This window comes from Amblyraja radiata, chromosome 3 (genome assembly GCF_010909765.2).
Source record: "Amblyraja radiata isolate CabotCenter1 chromosome 3, sAmbRad1.1.pri, whole genome shotgun sequence".
Taxonomy (NCBI): domain Eukaryota; kingdom Metazoa; phylum Chordata; class Chondrichthyes; order Rajiformes; family Rajidae; genus Amblyraja; species Amblyraja radiata.
In genome coordinates, this window is record NC_045958.1 from 5,275,490 (window position 1) to 5,293,643 (window position 18,154).

The 18,154-nt window shown below is 43.5% G+C and overlaps 1 protein-coding gene across 1 annotated transcript in view; it reads left to right on the forward strand.

Moving 5' to 3' along the window:
* The first annotated feature begins 437 nt into the window (after nt 1-437).
* The window catches only part of rasa1 (RAS p21 protein activator 1), a 94,896-nt gene continuing 77,179 nt past the window's right edge, over nt 438-18,154 (forward strand). The window contains 1 exon segment of the mRNA XM_033017241.1: nt 438-1,026. Coding sequence (XP_032873132.1) covers nt 677-1,026 — 350 coding nt within the window. The 5' untranslated portion in view covers nt 438-676.

Genomic DNA, 18,154 nt, shown 5'->3' on the forward strand with positions numbered 1-18,154 from the left:
TTTCTTCTACTCACTTAGTTAGACTAGGTGTTGCGGGATCGCAGATCACGTCGTTCCCCAAAGTTCATCCACTCTATGATCTTTGATTGTCACTGGGACTGCGTGCAGTCGATTTCTTGAGTCTTACTAGAATACAACTAAAAGTTGCGCAGGGAAGTGTGTGGAGGTGGAGGAAGCTGAAATGATTTATTTGACTTGTACTTGCTCTGATCGTGTGGAGCGAGTGGGCGAGTTGCTCGGGACGACGGCGCCGCGCGCGCGCGCGCTGCAAGCGACGGTTGACGCGCTCGGGACGACGGCGCCGCGCGCGCGCGCTGCAAGCGACGGTTGAAGCAACGGACGCCCCGGCGCGAGCTGGCGGCGCGCGCCCTCCCCCCTCCCCCCTCCCCCCTCCCCCCTCCCCCCCCCCCCCCCTCCCTCTCCCCGCCCCGCCCCCCTCCCAGCCTCAGGCAAGGCAAGGCAAGGCAAGGCGGGCTGACGGAAGGAAAGCAGATGAAGTCATGAACTCTCCCCTCCGTTAGCGCTCTTTCATTGAAGTTGCGGTTCCTCCACCACCTTCCCCACCCAAGCCGTCGAGCAACAACAAAATATAGACATAAAGAAAGTACTCTCCTCCTCCCCCTCCCCCTTTTCCTCACTGCTATCGTGAGGCGGCGCTAGCTGGCTGGCTGTGACCATGATGGCGGCGGAAGTGGGGAATGAATGCCTGTTGGCGGTGGCGGCCGCCGTGACTATGGCGGCTCCAGGTGGAGTTGGAGACACGGTTGTTTTCCAGCCCCCGCTGCAAGAAATGTCGAGATTCGACCCGCTCACGGCTCTGGACACGGAGTCGACGCCGCACGCCTCGGCCTTGGACTCCCTGTTGTCGGAGCCCATGGAGGCCGTCGGCGCTGCTGCCCCTCTCGCCGGCGCCGGCGCTGCCCCAGCTACCCTCCCCTTGCCCCCGGACGAAGTGGATTCTTTCGACGGCCATGAATTTGAAGAGGAAGAAGTGGAGATCCCACTGATGGCACCTCCAACCAACCAGTGAGTAATGACAGTGTGACTCCTTGCGCTTAGTAAGCGGCCCAGGGCAAGTAAAGGCACCGGGGAGAAAGAGGAGGGAGGGCTCCCGAGAACAAAGAACCAAAGCCGCGGGTCTGATTATACCTGAACTAATTCAAAGAACATGGAACAAATGTTACTTATTTATTGACAACAGCAGGAGCACAATTCACTATTCACTGGGATCATATTTTAACATCCTACAGTTTAAAATGTGTCAGTGTTTGCAATATTCCCCAGAGTAGCTATTTATGCAATTATTACAAATATTCTATTCCACCTGATTTTTGAATTGGTTCTGGACTCGGTTGCACACGGTTATTTTTTTTATAGATTCCTTAAGTTGTGCTATAAGTTGATACCGGATCCTACAATGTGTTTATTTTTGTTTTGTTTGTGCATGGTGTGTAGTATCTCCTTTATTGATTACTGATCATATATTTCGCTTGAATCGTGACTAAATCTGAGTCGTTTCAATCAGATGGGTAATTGTTAAATTCGTCGAGTTTGACCTTTAAACTTGTATTTGGATGGTTACTTATGTTCATGAAATGAATAATGTGTTTCAATGTCCACAAACATAATGGTTTTATTTAAAGCAATATGTTTCTTCTTGGGAAAAGTACTGTCTTACATTTGTCAGGGTGAGCCATTATGGATTATCTTTGCGTAGATAATGCAAGGATTATGATTTGTGATTATAAATATAATCTATCAAGAATAACTACATGATATAAGCCATCTTTTGGTATCTATAGTAGCTTTGGTTCCACTTGAAACAAATCCCTTTCATTCACCTATCTTGCCCAATGCCAATCCTAAATCCATGCTGCTGTCTTTAATTCAATTTCTTCACTCTTCCCCATTGCATGTTTTTGGTATTTTGGCTCTTAAATTCCATGTTGATATTTTTGAACAATTGTGATATATTGTCATAACTTGAGGGGAAAATTATTCTATGCTTCCTTTTATGAGTTTATTTATGATCCTGGTGTCAGTTTCACAGAGTGCAGAAATGAGTCCTTTGGCTTACCATTCATTTCATGTTGATCTTTTTGTTTTACATTAAACCCACTTGCCTGTATTAGGACCTGTGTCTTGCTGCTTTTTGTCTGTCCGAATGACTGAACATTGTAGTTGTATCTAATTCCATTACCTCCTCTAGTATTGTTCTGTTTATTTAAGAAAGAACTGCAGAGGCTGGAAAAAATTAAGGTAGACAAAATGCTGGAGAAACTCAGCGGGTTAGGTAAGCATCTATGGAGAGAAGGAATAGGCGACGTTTCGGGTCGCCTGTTCCTTCTCTCCATAGATGCTGCCTCACCTGCAGAGTTTCTCCAACATTTTTTGTCTACCTACTTTTGTTCTACGTAGGTGTATGTACCCCCCTCATCCAGTTTTAAACTCTTTTCTCTTGCCTTAAACCTATGCCTTCTTGTTTTTGATGCAATGGGGGGAAGGTTTTTGACCATCTGCCCAATTTATGCTCTCTTAAATCTTTTATACTTTTATCTGGTTACGCCTCAGTCTCCTTGGCACAGTGGAAACAAGCCCATCATATTAAATGTCTTTCCATAATTTAAATCCAGGCAACATTCTGAATCCCTTCTATACTTTAGTGCAATCAAATCCTCGTATAGTTATATGAGCTAAGGAATACGGTTTTGCATTTTACTCATTCAAATCCTCTCCAAGCATTTCTATTTGACATATATAAATATATACTGTTATTTTCCAAGCTGCGATTGGGCAGTTTCAGTTTTTATGTTTATAAAATGTTATAATTTTTAAAGTGAGTACCTCATTGTATGTTAACCTGCGAAGATGATATTGGTCTTCCTCAATCTGCTAAAATGCAAGTGATGCTGAAATATTCGAAGTGTGGACATTGGTATGCATTTCAAAGGCTGGACAGCATATGACTTGGAGTATAATAAAATGCTAGTGAAAGAGCAAGATTGTTATTTTTAGGCTTGGGTTTATTATTGTCACATTTATCATGACACCTTTTCTGCATTATGTGAAACTGACAAGCTTTTTTTCTTGCTATCCAATTAAATCACATAATAGGCATAAACACAATCCAGCTAAACTTGAGTACAATAGGTAGTGAGAGCAAAGGGGAAGAGATACAGAGTGCGGAATATAGTTTGTAGAATTGTAGTGCAACATTTCCAGTGACTGTTCAGAAGCCTGATAATTGAGGGGAATAGGCTATTTCTTAATCTGGTGGTGCATGCTTTCAATATTCTGTATCTTTTGCCCTGTGGAAGCGGGGAGAAGATGACTCAGAAAGCCTTTGATTGTGTTGACCATTTCCTGAGACAGCAAGAAGTGTCAATGATGGAGAGAGTCTGATCTGTGTGATGGACTGCTGTAATCAGAGATGTAATGCTGGTCAGGCTGCATTTGGAGTACTGTGAGCAAATTTGGGCCACATATCTGAGGAAGAATGTGCTGGCTCTGGAGAGGGTCCAGAGGAGGTTTACGATGATTCCAGGGATGAGGGGGCTAGCATATGATGAGTGCTTGACAGCACTGGGCCTCTACTTGCTGGAGTTTAGGTTGAGGGGAAACCTCATTGAAACGTATAGAATAATGAAAGGCATAGATAGAGTGGATGTGGAAAGGGTGTTACCACTGGTGGGAGAGTCTAGGGCCAGAGGTCATAGCCTCAGAATTAAAGGGAGCTCTTTTAGAAAGGAGACAAAGAAGAACTGCTTTAATCAAAGGGTAGTTAACCTGTGGAACTCATTGCCACAAAGAGCTGTGGATGCTGTCAGTAGATACTTTTAAGGCAGAGATACACAAATTCTTGAATACAACAGGTGCCAAGGGTTATGGGGAGAAGGCAGGAAAATGGGATTAGGAGGCAGAGATCAGCCATGATTGAATGGCAGAGTATAAATGATGGGTCAAATGGCCTAATTCTTTCCTGTAACTTGTGAACCTGTGTGTTATAAACACAACTGCCGTTTATGGTGGTCTTTCTGTCGCTTCAGTGTGTTTAGTCATTTGTAATATTGATACCAAGGAACTTGAAGCTCTCAACCATTTGCACTTGGTATTATGGACACTGATTGTGGCATGTATTACACCATGCTTCCTGAAGTTGATAATTTGTTCCCTCGTCTTGCTGACATTGAGAGAGAGAGAGAGAGAGAGAGAGAGAGAGAGGTTATTGTCCGGACACCGTTACCAAGTTCTCCATTTTCTTCCTATTCTCCATCAAATCGTTTGTGATTTAGCCCATCACAGTAATGTCATTTGCAAACTTTGAAATTGAGTTAGAGCCAAATTAGGCCACACAGCATGAGTATACAGGGAGTATAGTAGGGACTAAGAATGTATCCTTGTGCAGGCACTGATGTTGTGAATTATCGTTGAGGTGATGTTGTCATCTATCCTTGCTGATTGTGAACTGCGAGTCAGAAAGTTGAGGGTCCAGTGGCAGAGGGGGGCATTGACTCCTAGGTCCGGGTGTTTGGAGATTAGTTTTGGATGGGATTATGGTATTGAAGGTGTAGCTATAGTCAATAAATAAGAGTCTGACATAGGTGTCCTTGTTATGTGTTCTAGAGATGAGTTTTGGGTCGGGGAATGCATCTACTGTGGACCTGTTGCGGTGGGACACAGACTGCAGCAGAGCGAGGTTGTTTGGGAGGCTGGAGTTAATGTGCACCATCACCAGTCTCACAAGGCACCTCATGATGGTGGCTGTCAGAGCCACTGGATGGTGGTCATTAAGTCATGCTAGCTTACTTTTTATTTCTTGTACTATAATTGGAAGTTTTCAGTTGCTTCTCTAAAACACAGTAAATGTTAGACTGCTCATTGGATCAAGCAATATTTGAGAGGTGGGGTTTGCTATTAAAGGAGCTAAAATATCACTGGCTGGTGGTCATTAAGGCACGCTATCTTACTTTTTATTTCTTATACTATAATTGGAAGTTTTCAGTTGCTTCTCTAAAACAAAGTAAACGTTAGACTGCTCAATACAACAATACAATACAATACGGTTTATTTGTCACATTGCACATAAGTGCAAGTGAAATGAATATGTCAGCAGCGGTACAATTATAAAGAACACACACAAAAACACAATAAAAATTTAACACAAACATCCACCACAGCATTCATTACTGTGGTGGAAGGCACAGAACTTGGCCAGTCGTCCTCCATTTCCCCCCGTGGTCGGGACCTCAACCCTCCGCAGCCGTTGCTGCAGGCGTCCAGATGGTAAAAGGACAAGGTACAAGTCCAGGTAAGTCCAGAGTCGGCTCTTCCCCACCGGAGACCGCGGCTTTAAGTTGGTGTAGGCCGCAGGCCGGCGGTCGAAGATTTAAAGTCCTCGCCGCGCCGCAGACAGAAGCACTGCAGACTGCAGGGCCGGCGGTCGAAGCTCCCCTCCAGGGGTGATGGTAAGTTCACGCCGGGCCCGCGGTAGAAGTTGGCCGCGGGCCGGCAGTGATGGCTTCTTCTTCCCCTGGGTCCCCCATGAGGGATCCCGGGCTGCGGACGCCGCGCCAGCTGGAGCTGTGCAGACCGCGGCTGCCGGCTGCCCCGGGCCAGCGAAACAGAGCGCTCCCCTCCAGCGAGCCCCAGCGAGGGCTCACCCGCTCCACGCCGAGAGTCCACGCTGCGCCCGCCGCTGAAGCCCCGGGCGCGTCTCCGGGAAAGGCCGCGCCGATCCTTGCAGTTAGGCCACGGGGGAGGCGACCTGGAAAAAGTCGCCTCTCCGTGGAGGAGGCGGCCAAAACGGTTTCCCCCTTGCCCCCCCCCCCCCACACAAAACACACAAAGAAACATTAAAAACATACTTTAAAACATACTAAAAAAAAAAAAAAAAGTTGAAAAAAACTAATGCGTTACTGACAGGGCTGCCGCCATTGCAGCGCCCCCACCGACATTGGTTCAAGCAATATTTGAGAGAAGTGGGGTTTGCTATTAAAGGAGCTAAAATATCACCACACTTTCACTGTGAAATTCGCCAAATTTACTGGGAAGATTGTGAACTAACATAGGCATTCACTCCCTGCTCTACATCCTCAGCATTGAAGTTGTAGTTATTTTCAGGTGGTTACATTATATTGACGTCTCTTTCTTTCCCAACATTAGACTCCTAAAACAAACAATCCTGAGCCATGTCATGCGATGAATTTACTGCGAAAAAAATTAAAAGATATGCTCAAAGCTCACTTGAAGTACAATTACGCTCTGGGTCCTGAGTACATCTGGTACATGACTTTTCAAAGTGGGGAGGGAGCTTTCAGAATGGTGTTGAGATCCTCAACTATGCATCAAGACCATAGAGAAGCCCTCCTTAAGTGACAGAAGATTACAAACTATTCCAAATAGGAATTTGGAGTATTCCTATTCAACTACTCTATGTGGCCTGCTTGTTAGGAGTTTACAAATCCTATCATAACTTCATTAGCCCATCCAGAACCCAAAAAATCTAGTCGAAGTAAGAGATCCTTGATCCTGTGGCACGACCAAAGTATAAGAGGAATAATTGGATTAGCAAAAATGTTGTCTGAAATTGAGTTCACAAGACTGTCGAAAGGTGCTTTTCTCAAACCTTCAATAGAATAATGTTGAAGGTGAGGTTAAGGTCAGAAGTAGGAGCATGACAGAGAATTAAATGAATTGCTGATTGGTAGCTTGGAATTTCATATGTTCTGAATTTAGGTTTTCCAGCATTTTGGTCTCTGAAATATGCAGTTGACAGCATCATGAATAGCAAATACATAGTATTGAATAAGGAAATGAATTCTTCCAATGGGAAAAATGGACGGTGAAACAAGGGCAGCTGTTGTGAGGACATGAATTGATATGCTACTATTGGTGCTGACCAAGGAGTGGTCCAGAATGCCTGAAGGATATCATGCATCTACAAAACAGACCCTTCGTCAGACTAGTTAGGGTAAAGAGAAACAAGAGATATAGACGATGATGTAGAGAAATAAAGAACAATGAATGAAAGATATGCAAAAAAGTATCGATTGTAAGTGAAACAGGCCATGGTTAGCTGTTTGTTGGGTGAAAACGAGAAGCTGGTATGACTTGAGTGGGGGAGGGATAGAGAGAGGGAATGCGGGGTTACTTGAAGTTAGAGAAATCAATATACCACTGGGCTGTTAGCTACCCAAGCAAAATATGAGATGCTGTTCCTCCAATTTGCATTTAGCCTCGCTCTGACAAGGGCGGAGCTGCATGGTGCCGTGGAGACACGAGTGAGGGCTTCATCTATGATGGGAGAGGGGATCAAGAAAGGGGAGGGATGTGTCGGAGATGATCCAAGTGAATTTGAATGCAGGATTGGTGTTGATGAAGTTGATGAAGTCCATGAGTTCTGCATGGGTGCAGGAGTAGCACCAATGCAGTCGTCAATGTAACAGAGATAGAGTTTGGGGGTAGGGCCAGTGTATGCCTGGAACAGGGATTGTTCAACATGCCCTACAAAGAGGCAAGCAGTCCTCCTACAGGGGACTCTCTATTCATGTGGTTTACATAGGAATAAAGGAAATGGAGTAATGACGTTTTCCCTGGAAATCTATTTGAGTCTTTAGTTTTTAACCATATTGCTCAACGTTCAGAGCTTTTCTTTTGATAACAGATCATTTATTAAAGTTTCCAGGTGTTATTAATCTAGAGTAAATTATGTTATTAATCTAGAGTAAATTGGAAAGGTTGCTTTTAATAATTTAAGTGAACTGTTTAAACCCAAAGTTTTGTGATATCATGAGAGCAACAACCGTGGAAAAGCTTATGAATTCAGGGGTCTGGCATGCTGACCATTAAAAGCTAATGTTCAGGTGAGAAACACAGTTTAAATGCAACTGGAATATTGTCCTTTAGTTCAAAGGAGTTGAAAAACGAAGTAGAGGAAGTGGTTAATTAGACACATTTTCTCTTCAATTTCGTCTTGCATTTTTGCTGTCCAAGATGATATTGCTCCTCTGGTTCTGGCCATCTGATCTCTGAATTTAATAATTCCACCAATCACCTAAGCATTGAAAATCTCCCCATAAACTTGTATCTTCTTCCCCTCTTAAGTTGATGATTTAAATATGCCTTTATTGACCCAAATTCTAATTGTTTGGTTTGCTGTCAACTTAACTTTGCTATGCTTTAAAATGCTTTGGCATAGTTTCTCTTTTAAAAGTGCCACATAACCACACCCCAGATGCTGCCCGTCCTGTTGAGTTCCTCCAGTACTTTATTATTCCAGCATCAGCAGTTTCCTGTGTCTCTATACAAGTACATTTTGATAGAATTGTGGAATTGTGTTGGCTTCTTGTAGGAGCATTCCAATTTGACCCATTTCCTATAACTGAAAAGATGACGGGAACAAATGTCATTAGATTGAGAGTGTCAAAGTTTATCCTTTGATCTCGTAATTCTTTCATCAGTCTCATGGAACAGGAGAGCATGGGAACAGTTCAGTTCAGATCATTGTCACGTGCACCAAGGTACAGTGAAAAGCTTTTGTTGCATGCTAACCAGTCATTCTTAGGCCCACAACATAAATCTCTTCTGCTGTTTCTCCAATGTGTCTACATCTTTCCTGTATTGAGATGGCCAGAACTACACATAGTACTCTATAAGTATGACCCAACCAAAGTTTTATAAAGCTGCAGCATGACCTCCTAATTTTTATACTCAATGCCCTGACTGATGAATGCAAGCATACCATATGCATTTTTTTACAATTCTATGTGCTTGTGTTGCCATTTACGGGGAGCTATGGACTTGGACTCCAAGATTTTTCTGTACGTAAATGTTATTAAGGGTCTTGCCATTAACTCTATACTTTCTCCTTGCATTCAATTGCTCAAAATGTAACGCCTCATACTTGCTCGGATTAAACTCCCATCTGCCATTTCTCTGCCCAATTCAGTAGCTAATTTATATCCTGCAGTATACTTTGACAGCCTACCTCTCTGTCTGCAACCTCCAATTTTGGTATCATCTACGAACCAGCCAATCTATTTTTTACATCTAAGTTGTTTATACCACAAACAACAGATCCTTGCGGAACCTCATTGGCCACAGATGTCCAGCCAGAATAACGCTCTTCCACAACAACCCTGTCTTCTGTCAATAGGCCAGTTCTGAATCCAGATGACCAATTCACTGTGGATAGGTCATCAAGGAGGACAGACAAGAGATTTTATGGCAGAAAACAGAACGCCAGGGTCCAGGGTCTTGAGGTGACTGCAAAACATTCTCGAGGGAGAGATGAGCAGCTCGTACGATATGCACATTGGCACAAATAACATCGGTTGGAAAAGGATAATGTGTGCAAAGTTAATTTAGGGAGTTATGGGAAAGGTTAGAAAGCAGAACTTCAAGGGTGATAATCTCTGGATTAATCCCAGTGCCATACATTAGGGAGGGTAGAAATAGAAAGATTGGAAAGCTGAATGTATGGTTGAGGATTTGGTGCAGGGGCAGTGGTTCAGATTTCTGGACCATTAGGACCTACTTTGGGAGAGGTGTACAAGAGGGACAGTCTGAACCTGAGCTGGAGGGAAATAAATATCCTGGTGGGCTGGTTTGCAAGTGGTTAGTGGGTTTAAACTAAATTGGCAGGGTCTGATGCAGTAGTAATCAGATGGCAGTCTATAAATCGGTGCAGAAGTCAATGACAGCAAGTTCAGTTGATGGTATAGACAAGAACACAACAGGGAGTGAGGAAAGACAATTGAATTAAATTGCATTTATTTGATGCTGGAGACCTGATGGGCAAAACAGATGAAATTAGGGTGTGGATAGGTGCATATAGCTGGGACATTATTAACCATTACAGAAACCTGACTGAAAGGGAGGGACAGGACTGGCAGCTGAATGTTCCCGTATATCATATCAGTGGGCAAGTCTTTTAGGACCAGTGTCCACAATTCTTAATCTTTAAAATAGTTATGGTCAAGGACAGAGCTGATTCATAAGTTAAAGTTGGAAATTTCTATGGGGAAAGGTCAACTTTGATGGTATTAGACAGGAACTTGTAAAAGTTGATTGGTGTTGATTGTTTGCAGGCAAACAGGTGACCGGAATGTGGGATGGTTTTAAGTGTGATAGTGAGAATTTAAGTATGCATGTGAAGGGCAAGGCAGGTAGGAGGAAGAAACCCTGGATGTGATGAGATTAGTCTCTAGTCAGAAAAAAGGATGCATTAAGTCATATGTAGGCAGTTGGGATCAAATGTATCTCTGGAGGAATATATGGGCTTGAGGACCGTACTTGAGAAGGAGATCAGGAGGGCAAAAAGGAGGGGCCACAGTTTAAGAATAAGGAGTAAGCCATTTAGAACTGAGACGGGGAAACACTTTTTCTCACAGAGAGTGGTGAGTCTGGAATTCTCTGCCTCTGGTGGAGGCAGGTTCTATGGGTGCTTTCAAGAGAGAGCTAGATAGGGCTCTTAAAAATAGCTGTCGGGGGATATGGGGAGAAGGCAGGAATGGGGTACTGATTGGGGTTGATCAGCCATGATCACATTGAATGACGGTGCTGGCTCGAAGGGCCAAATGGCCTACTCCTGCACCTATTCTCTATTGTCTCTATTGTCTATTGAGGCATGAGAGGTCTGTCAGGTAAGATTAAGGGAATCTAAAGAGATTTTAAATTAAATAGCATCCAGGAAGAGCTAGCTAATTGGATACAGAATTGGCTTGATAGTAGGAAGCAAAGGGTTGTGGTGAAAAGTTGTTTTTTGGACTGTTGCCCTGTGACGACTCGTAGTGGGCATCGAGTATTGGTTCTGGGCCTGTCGCTGTTTGTCATTTATATCAATGATTTGAATTTGAATGAAATTGTACAAGGCATGATTTGTATGTTTGTGGATGACACTAAAATAAGTGGTATCATAAACAATGAAGACTGTTGTCAAGAATCACAGCAGGATCTTGCCAGGCAAGTGGCCTGAGAAATGGCGCATGAAGTTGAACGTATATAAAAGGGTGATGCTGCATTTTGAGAAGTCAAACCAGGACAGGACTTTCACAGTGAGTGGAGGGGACCTGGAGTGCATTGCGGAGTAGAGGAATCGATGAGTATAAGTAAACAGTTCCCTGTGTCATAGATAGTTAGAATGGTGAAGAAGGATTTTGCCGTGCTGGCCTTAATCAGACGGATTTAGTATAGAAGTTAGAACATTATGCTACAGTTGTATAAGTCATTGGTGAAATCGCACTTGGGCTGTTATGTTCCATTTTGGTTAACTTGCTATAGAAATGATGCCATTAGCTGGAGAGAGCACAGTCAGAGGCTAAGGGGCGATCATGAAGAGATTTATAAAGTCATGAGGGGGATAGTTTAGGCTCTCCATGATAGATTAAGGAGAATTTAAAGAGATTTTGTAAGTATATTAAGGAAAAAGAGCAACTTGAGAAATATCAGGGCCCTCTATTTTGTTTCCCAGGGTTGGGGAATCCAGAACTCTAGGTTTAAGGTGAGGGGAAAGATGAGAGGACTTTTTTTAATAGAGGATGGTAGCTATATGGAATGACCTGCCAGAGGGAGTAATTGAGGCAGATACAATAACAACATTTAAACATTATTTGAACAGGTACATGGCTAGGAAAAATTTAGAGGGATATGGGATAAGTTCAGATAAATGGGCCTAGTTTAGAAGGGGTATCTTGGTCAGCATGGAGTTGGGTTTAAGGTCCCATTTGTTCTGTCACTAGTCATCTTGAATCTGTCATTTTATTCTTGAGTATTCTACAAGTAAGAACTGTTTTTCATTATCTATTTTTAGAATTGCATATGTTCCTAACACATCTCTTTTTGTCTTTGGAACCTTCAATGCTCTTAAAGAGACCAATTCTACCATATATCAATGAGAAGTAATTATCTTTCTAGTCTCTGAGTCTGTTCTGTAATTAAGATCATAGATAGATACAAAATGCTGGAGTAACTCAGCGGGTCAAGCAGCATCTCTAGAAAATTTCAGAGAACTTCTCCAGAGATGCTGCCTGACCCGCAGAGTTACTCCAGCATTTTGTGTCAATCAAAATTTGCAGTTCCTTATTAAGAAAGATCACAGTTGACTTTTGATCTAAATTAATGTATTTGCTTCCTTTCCCATGATGATCAAAAATGTTTCAAACACAAAGAAGGGTAGTTTTCCTGGAATCGATTATGTTTTTAGAAAGGTTACAAATTGTATAATTCATAGAAATGTTTTTATCATAAATTTCAAAGAATGTAGATTGTCTAATCACATTGATGCTATATCAAAGGAAGCATATCCCCAATGGCTACTTTTTCAGAAGACCAAAGAAATTCAGCATGTGTCCAATGGCTCTTACCAATTTCTATTGATACACTGGAAAAAGCATCCTATTGGGATGCATCACAACTTGATTTGGCAACAGTTTTGTCCAGAACCACATGGCGTTGAGTTGTGGATACTGCTCAGTTCTGCAGCTCAGTACTTCCTCTGGGTTCCATCCTTAGAAAGCATGGCATCTCTTTCCATTGTTATGCAGATGATACCCAACTTTATTTGCCGCTGAGGAAGGAAGACGCCTTTTCTGTAAAATCACTTCTGTCTTGTCTTGAGGACATTAAGTCCTGGATGGCCCTAAACTTTCTAGGATTTAATGAAAAGAAGACAGAGGTGATTTTATTTGATCCCAATGGCTGCCGTGAACCTCCATTTGTTGATTTAGGTCCATTGTCACGGTATGTGAAGCCGACAGTTTTGAGCCTGGGTTTTAGGATGGACAGTGACTTTAAGTTAGATCACCAAATAGGCGCGGTGGTTAAGTCCAGCTTCTTTCACTTAAGGAAGCTGGCAAAGGTGAAGCCCATTCTCGAGCGGCAGCATTTTGAGACAGTAATCCATGCCTTTATTACATCTAGGCTGGATTACTGTAACGCACTCTATTTTGGAGTTGCTCGTTCTTCACTGGCTCGTCTCCAGTTGGTTCAGAATGCTGCTGCTCGCCTTTTAACTGGAACTCGAAAGAGGGAGCACATAACACCAATTCTGGCCTCCCTCCACTGGCTCCCGGTGCACTCTCGAGTTCATTTTAAAATTCTGTTATTTGTTTTTAAATCTCTGAATGGGCTCGCCCCGCCTTACCTCTCTGAGCTGCTCCACCCATACGCTCCTGCCTGGTCCCTCAGGTCAGCTGATCAGCTGCTCTTGGAGGTACAGAGGTCTAAGCGGAAGCTCAGAGGGGATAGAGCCTTCTCTGTTGCTGCTCCGGCACTCTGGAACGCTCTGCCGTTGCACGTCAGACAGGCCCCCTCACTGTCCATCTTCAAAGCCAGTGTTAAAACACATTTATACTCCCTGGCTTTTGACCATGCATGAGACTTTGCTCCTGTTTTTAGTGTTTTTAATATTTCTTTATTTTGAATATCTTTACTTACTCCATCTTTTAATTGTTATTATTGGTGTGTATTAACTTTTTTGTCAATGATTAGTGATGTACAGCACTTTGTTGCAACTATGATTGTTTTTAAAGTGCTCTATAAATAAAATTATTATTATTATTATTATTATTATTATTATCACTCAAACCAGCCTACCTCACTGTCCCCTTCAACCCCAATGGAATCCAAGTACACTTCATGCTGCCCAAGAAACGTAGCCAATTTAATCAGAGACAATTTACACCCCTGTCATTCCGTCTTCTCCCCTCTCCCATTGGGCAGAAGATACAAAATCTAGATAGCACGAATCTGGATTCAGGTACGATTCTTTTATCTGCTCTTTCTCTATAGCCATAACACTAGATTCTGCTCTGTTTATTTTTCTCTTTTGCACTACCTTGGTAGGTGGGGGCGCTGCAAGTTGGCTGCCCTGCCAGCAGGGTGTTCATTATTTCGATTTTCTTTTTTTTTTTGGTGTGTCTAAATGTTAGTTTAGGTGTCTCTTGGTGTGTCTTGTGGTGTGGCGGGGGGGGGGACTGCTTTCGGTCGCCTCCTCGACGGAGAGGCGACTTTTTCCATGTCGCCTCCCTTGCGGCCTAACAGCATGGATTGGAGCGGCCTTTCCCAGAGTTGGGCCCAGAGCTTCAGCAGCGGGCGCAGCATGGACTTTTCCATTGCGGAACGGTGATCCCTTGCTGGGGGTCACCAGAGAGGAGTGCTCCGATAGCTGGCCTGGTGACTTTGGCATCATGGGACTGTGGTCTGCGGAGCTTCTAGCCTCGGGCGTGGTGTGGACTTACCATCCGGAATCTGGGATCCCTTGCCAGAGAAGAGCTCCGACCGCCGGCCTGCGGCATATTGATTGATTGATTACTTTATTAATCCCCTTATTCAGGGGAAATTCTGATGTCCTTGCAGCACACTAATAAAAATACAACACAGTATTCATAAAGAAATTCAACACCAAAACATCCCCCCACAGTGATTCCCACTGTGGGGGAAGGCACAAAGTCCAGTCCCCATCCTCTTGTCCACCCATAGTCGGGCCTATTGAGGCCTCCACAGTCGCCGCCACGGCGCCCGATGTTCTCGCAGGGTGATGGTACTCCGGCGTCGGGAGAGAACCCCCAGCGGCTTGGGGTGCCAGGAACGGCCGCCCTCCCACCGGAGACCGCGGCTTCCAAGCCAACAGACCACGCCAGACGGAGCTCCGCACACTGGTGATCTCGGCGAGATGTAAGTTCAACGTCGCAGCTGGCCGCTCCGCAGAACCGCGGCTCCACGATGTTTTCCTCGGCGGTCCCAGCATACTGGAGTCCCAGCGCGGCGACCCAGGAAAGGCATCGCCCGCTCCGCAATAGCGCTCCAGCGCTGCGCTGCCGCCAAAGCCGATGTTCTGCGCCGCCGCCAACGCCGACGTTCTGCGCCGCCGCCAACGCCGATGTTCTGGCCAGGTCCCCTCAGGGAAACGTCGCTCCAGGATCCGCTGGTAGGCCGCGAGGACAGGTCGAAGACGCTGCTCGGAGGAAGGCAACCCCTCCGACCAGGTAGGGACTTAGAAAAGCAGTTTCCCCGTTCCCCCCCACCACCCCCCACACATAAAAGATTTAGACCCCCTCACTGTACACTTAACGAACTAAAAATAATAAAAAAGAAGGGGAAAAAACGGACAGCTGCAGGACAGGCAGCCGTTCAGGACAGCGCCTCCTCCGGATATAACATCCTGAAGCCGTAGTCTCCGGTAGGAACTGCCGATTCGGGCACTCCCAGCCATGGAGTGTGTTTGACCGTCCTGACGTCGGAGGTTTAATCATCCCGACGAGAGTGCCTGTACATCGGGCTGTCCGTAGCGGTGACTAAGGATGAACAATGGAGGAGGACTGACTGAACTTGGTTGCCTTCCACCACAGTGAAGAATGCTGTGGTGGATGTTTGTGTTAAATCTTATTGTGTATTGTGTGTTCTTTTAAAGTGTATTGCTGCTGGCAAATTCATTTCACTGCACCTTCGGGTGCATGTGACGAATAAAATTGACTGACTTTACCTGATATGCTTGCATATGTTTTTTTTGTACTAGTGGATGGTAAGATGTGCCTGTACACTATAATTAATACTATGCACACTATAATAAATAAGTTATGATATTGGTCAGCCTTTCACCATTTGCACAACCTGATCTGCTGGCCATGCTCAATAGCCCTACATTTCACAGCATTTTTAACTTTTTGTCTATATTTACCCTCTCCAACTGCAACTTTTAATTCAAAGACCCATTATTTATCTGCACGCAACCCTAATCAACTACAGCCTCATCTTTCACAGTTATGCTCTTTGTTTTATCTATCATTCCCCTCACCATGTTTGCAACTTAAGGCTAACTTATTTCACTCTCCTTCCCAGTTTTAACAAAGCATCTTCCACTTGAAACTTTAACTTCAGGTCTCCATCCACATAGACAACATGGCTTGCTGGGCATTTTAGCATTTAACATAGGACAGTGCAGGAGACACAAGAGACTATAGCTGCTAGAATCGAGCAAAAAAACACAAACTGCTGGAGGTCAGATAGCAGCTGTATAGGGAATGAATAGATGATGTTTTGGGACAGGGTCCATCTTCAAACTGATGGAATGGGGTAGGAGTGGAGGGCAAATGATAGATGGAAACAGGTGAGTGGAGGGTGATTGGCAGATGGCTGAAATAAGGCTAGAGATGAAAAAATGACAAGACGGTGTCAAAGGAAGATGAGGTGTGAAATGTAAAGCCAGAGGGAGGGAAATATGAGAGATGGGCATACAAAGATAAAAGTAACAAGGTTGGCAAGGGTGGTGGGAGATGGATAAGTGTGTGCACACTGGAGTTGGGGTGGAGGTGTATCAGTTACCATTGGAGAATTCAATGGGTATTAACATTGAATTCAAACCACCATGGATCATCGTCTTAATCTTCTGTATCAGCCTACCTTGAGAGACATTGTCAAACTCCCTACTAAAGTCCATGTAGACAACATCCACTACCCCATCCTCAATCACCTTCGTCACCTACACAAAAAAACAATCATGTTTGCATGACCTACCTTGCAGATATCCATGCTGAATGTTCCTAATTAGCCTATGTTCTATCAAATGCAAGTAAAGCCCATTCCCAACTATGCTTCTGCTTTTTATTCTGAAGGGTCTCGACCCAAAACGTCACCCCTTTCTTCTCTGCAGAGATGCTGCCTGTCTCGCTGAGTCACTCCAGTTTTTAATGTCTATCTTTGGTTTAAACCAGCATCTACAGATCCATGTGTAAGAAAGAGCTGCAAATGCTGGTCCAAATCGAAGGTAGACACAAAATTCTGGAGGTTAGAGTGAGTAAGGGGAGTGGAAAATTTGAGGCGGTTCATGTGGAGGAAGGATCTACAGATCCTTCCTCCACTTTTCGTTTGCTTTATATTCATTGATTATATAGGGGAATACGAGCCAAATTCAAGAGGATGGGACACGTGTGGAAGGGGCATCTTGGCCGGTATGGACAAGTTGGGCTGAAGGGCCTACTCTACTTTGTGATGTCCTTAGTTTGTGGGAGGTAGCGTACTCTTTCTATGCATTTGCCAAAATCTGGATCCTATTTAATTTCTGTGGAGGATTCACAGGAGTTGTCAATGAAGCTAGCGCATCAGCTGAAAATAGTTAGGCCATATGCAATACTCTCATGAGCTACTGATATTTTAGGCCTGTGATCATTGATCAGCAGCAATCAATCATGATCATTATCCTATGTATACTGCATCACCAATTGGCATTCTCCCAAATAGCCTCAGATTTTTCTGTGGCCTATTTTGTGCTAAATTTAATCTAAAGTTGTCAACATTTCAAAGACGTTTACTGGTTACTCTTCTCAGCCCTGCTATTTAACTCCTATTCACATATTTGGCAAGATCAATCGGCTTGCGCAAAACGGTAGGTTACTGCCGTGTTTATGAATCAATGTGCATTTATATCATTGATTACTTTTTCCATCATTTTCATCGCAATTAAATATATGTTGATGAAAACTAGTTAGCATTAGGCTAGGTCGATCCATCTTTTTGGAGCATCTAATACTGATAAGACAAATCACATTGCTGAATTCAGATTTCTTATTCAAGACTGGTTAGGTCTGCAGCCAATAACTTGTTGCCGATATAACATACGATGAGTTCAAATCCCCAAAAAGCGCACAATTATCTAATAAACATTTTAATTCGGGATATGAACTGGGGTTTTCTCCATTAATAAGTTGCCTGTATTTTATTTATTTTTACCTTCATTACTGTCCCTTATCCTAAAAATGTTCTGCATTGACAAACATACTTTTTACTGAACCAACATTTTGCTGCTAATACCTTGGTTATCAAAATAATTTTAATAGCTACATTATAAATTATAAATGCCACATAATTAGGCAATCCATAAATGCTAGGCAAAAAATTGTGATATTTTATAAATGGGGAAGCCATCTCTGCAAAGTCATCACTGTATGATTATTCTATTTTCAAATGTAATTAGGCATGAGCATGTGTTTAATTTTACTATAAAAATAAAATAGGGGCATGGATATAATTGAACCCTCCAAATTTCTGTAGTATCCTGTCTCTATGCGGTTTCACTGAAGGATGCAATATTTTCTTAACAGAAATTACAGGTTTATGTTTAACCTTGGTTCTCTTTTTAATGCCACTAACCTGAACCAAC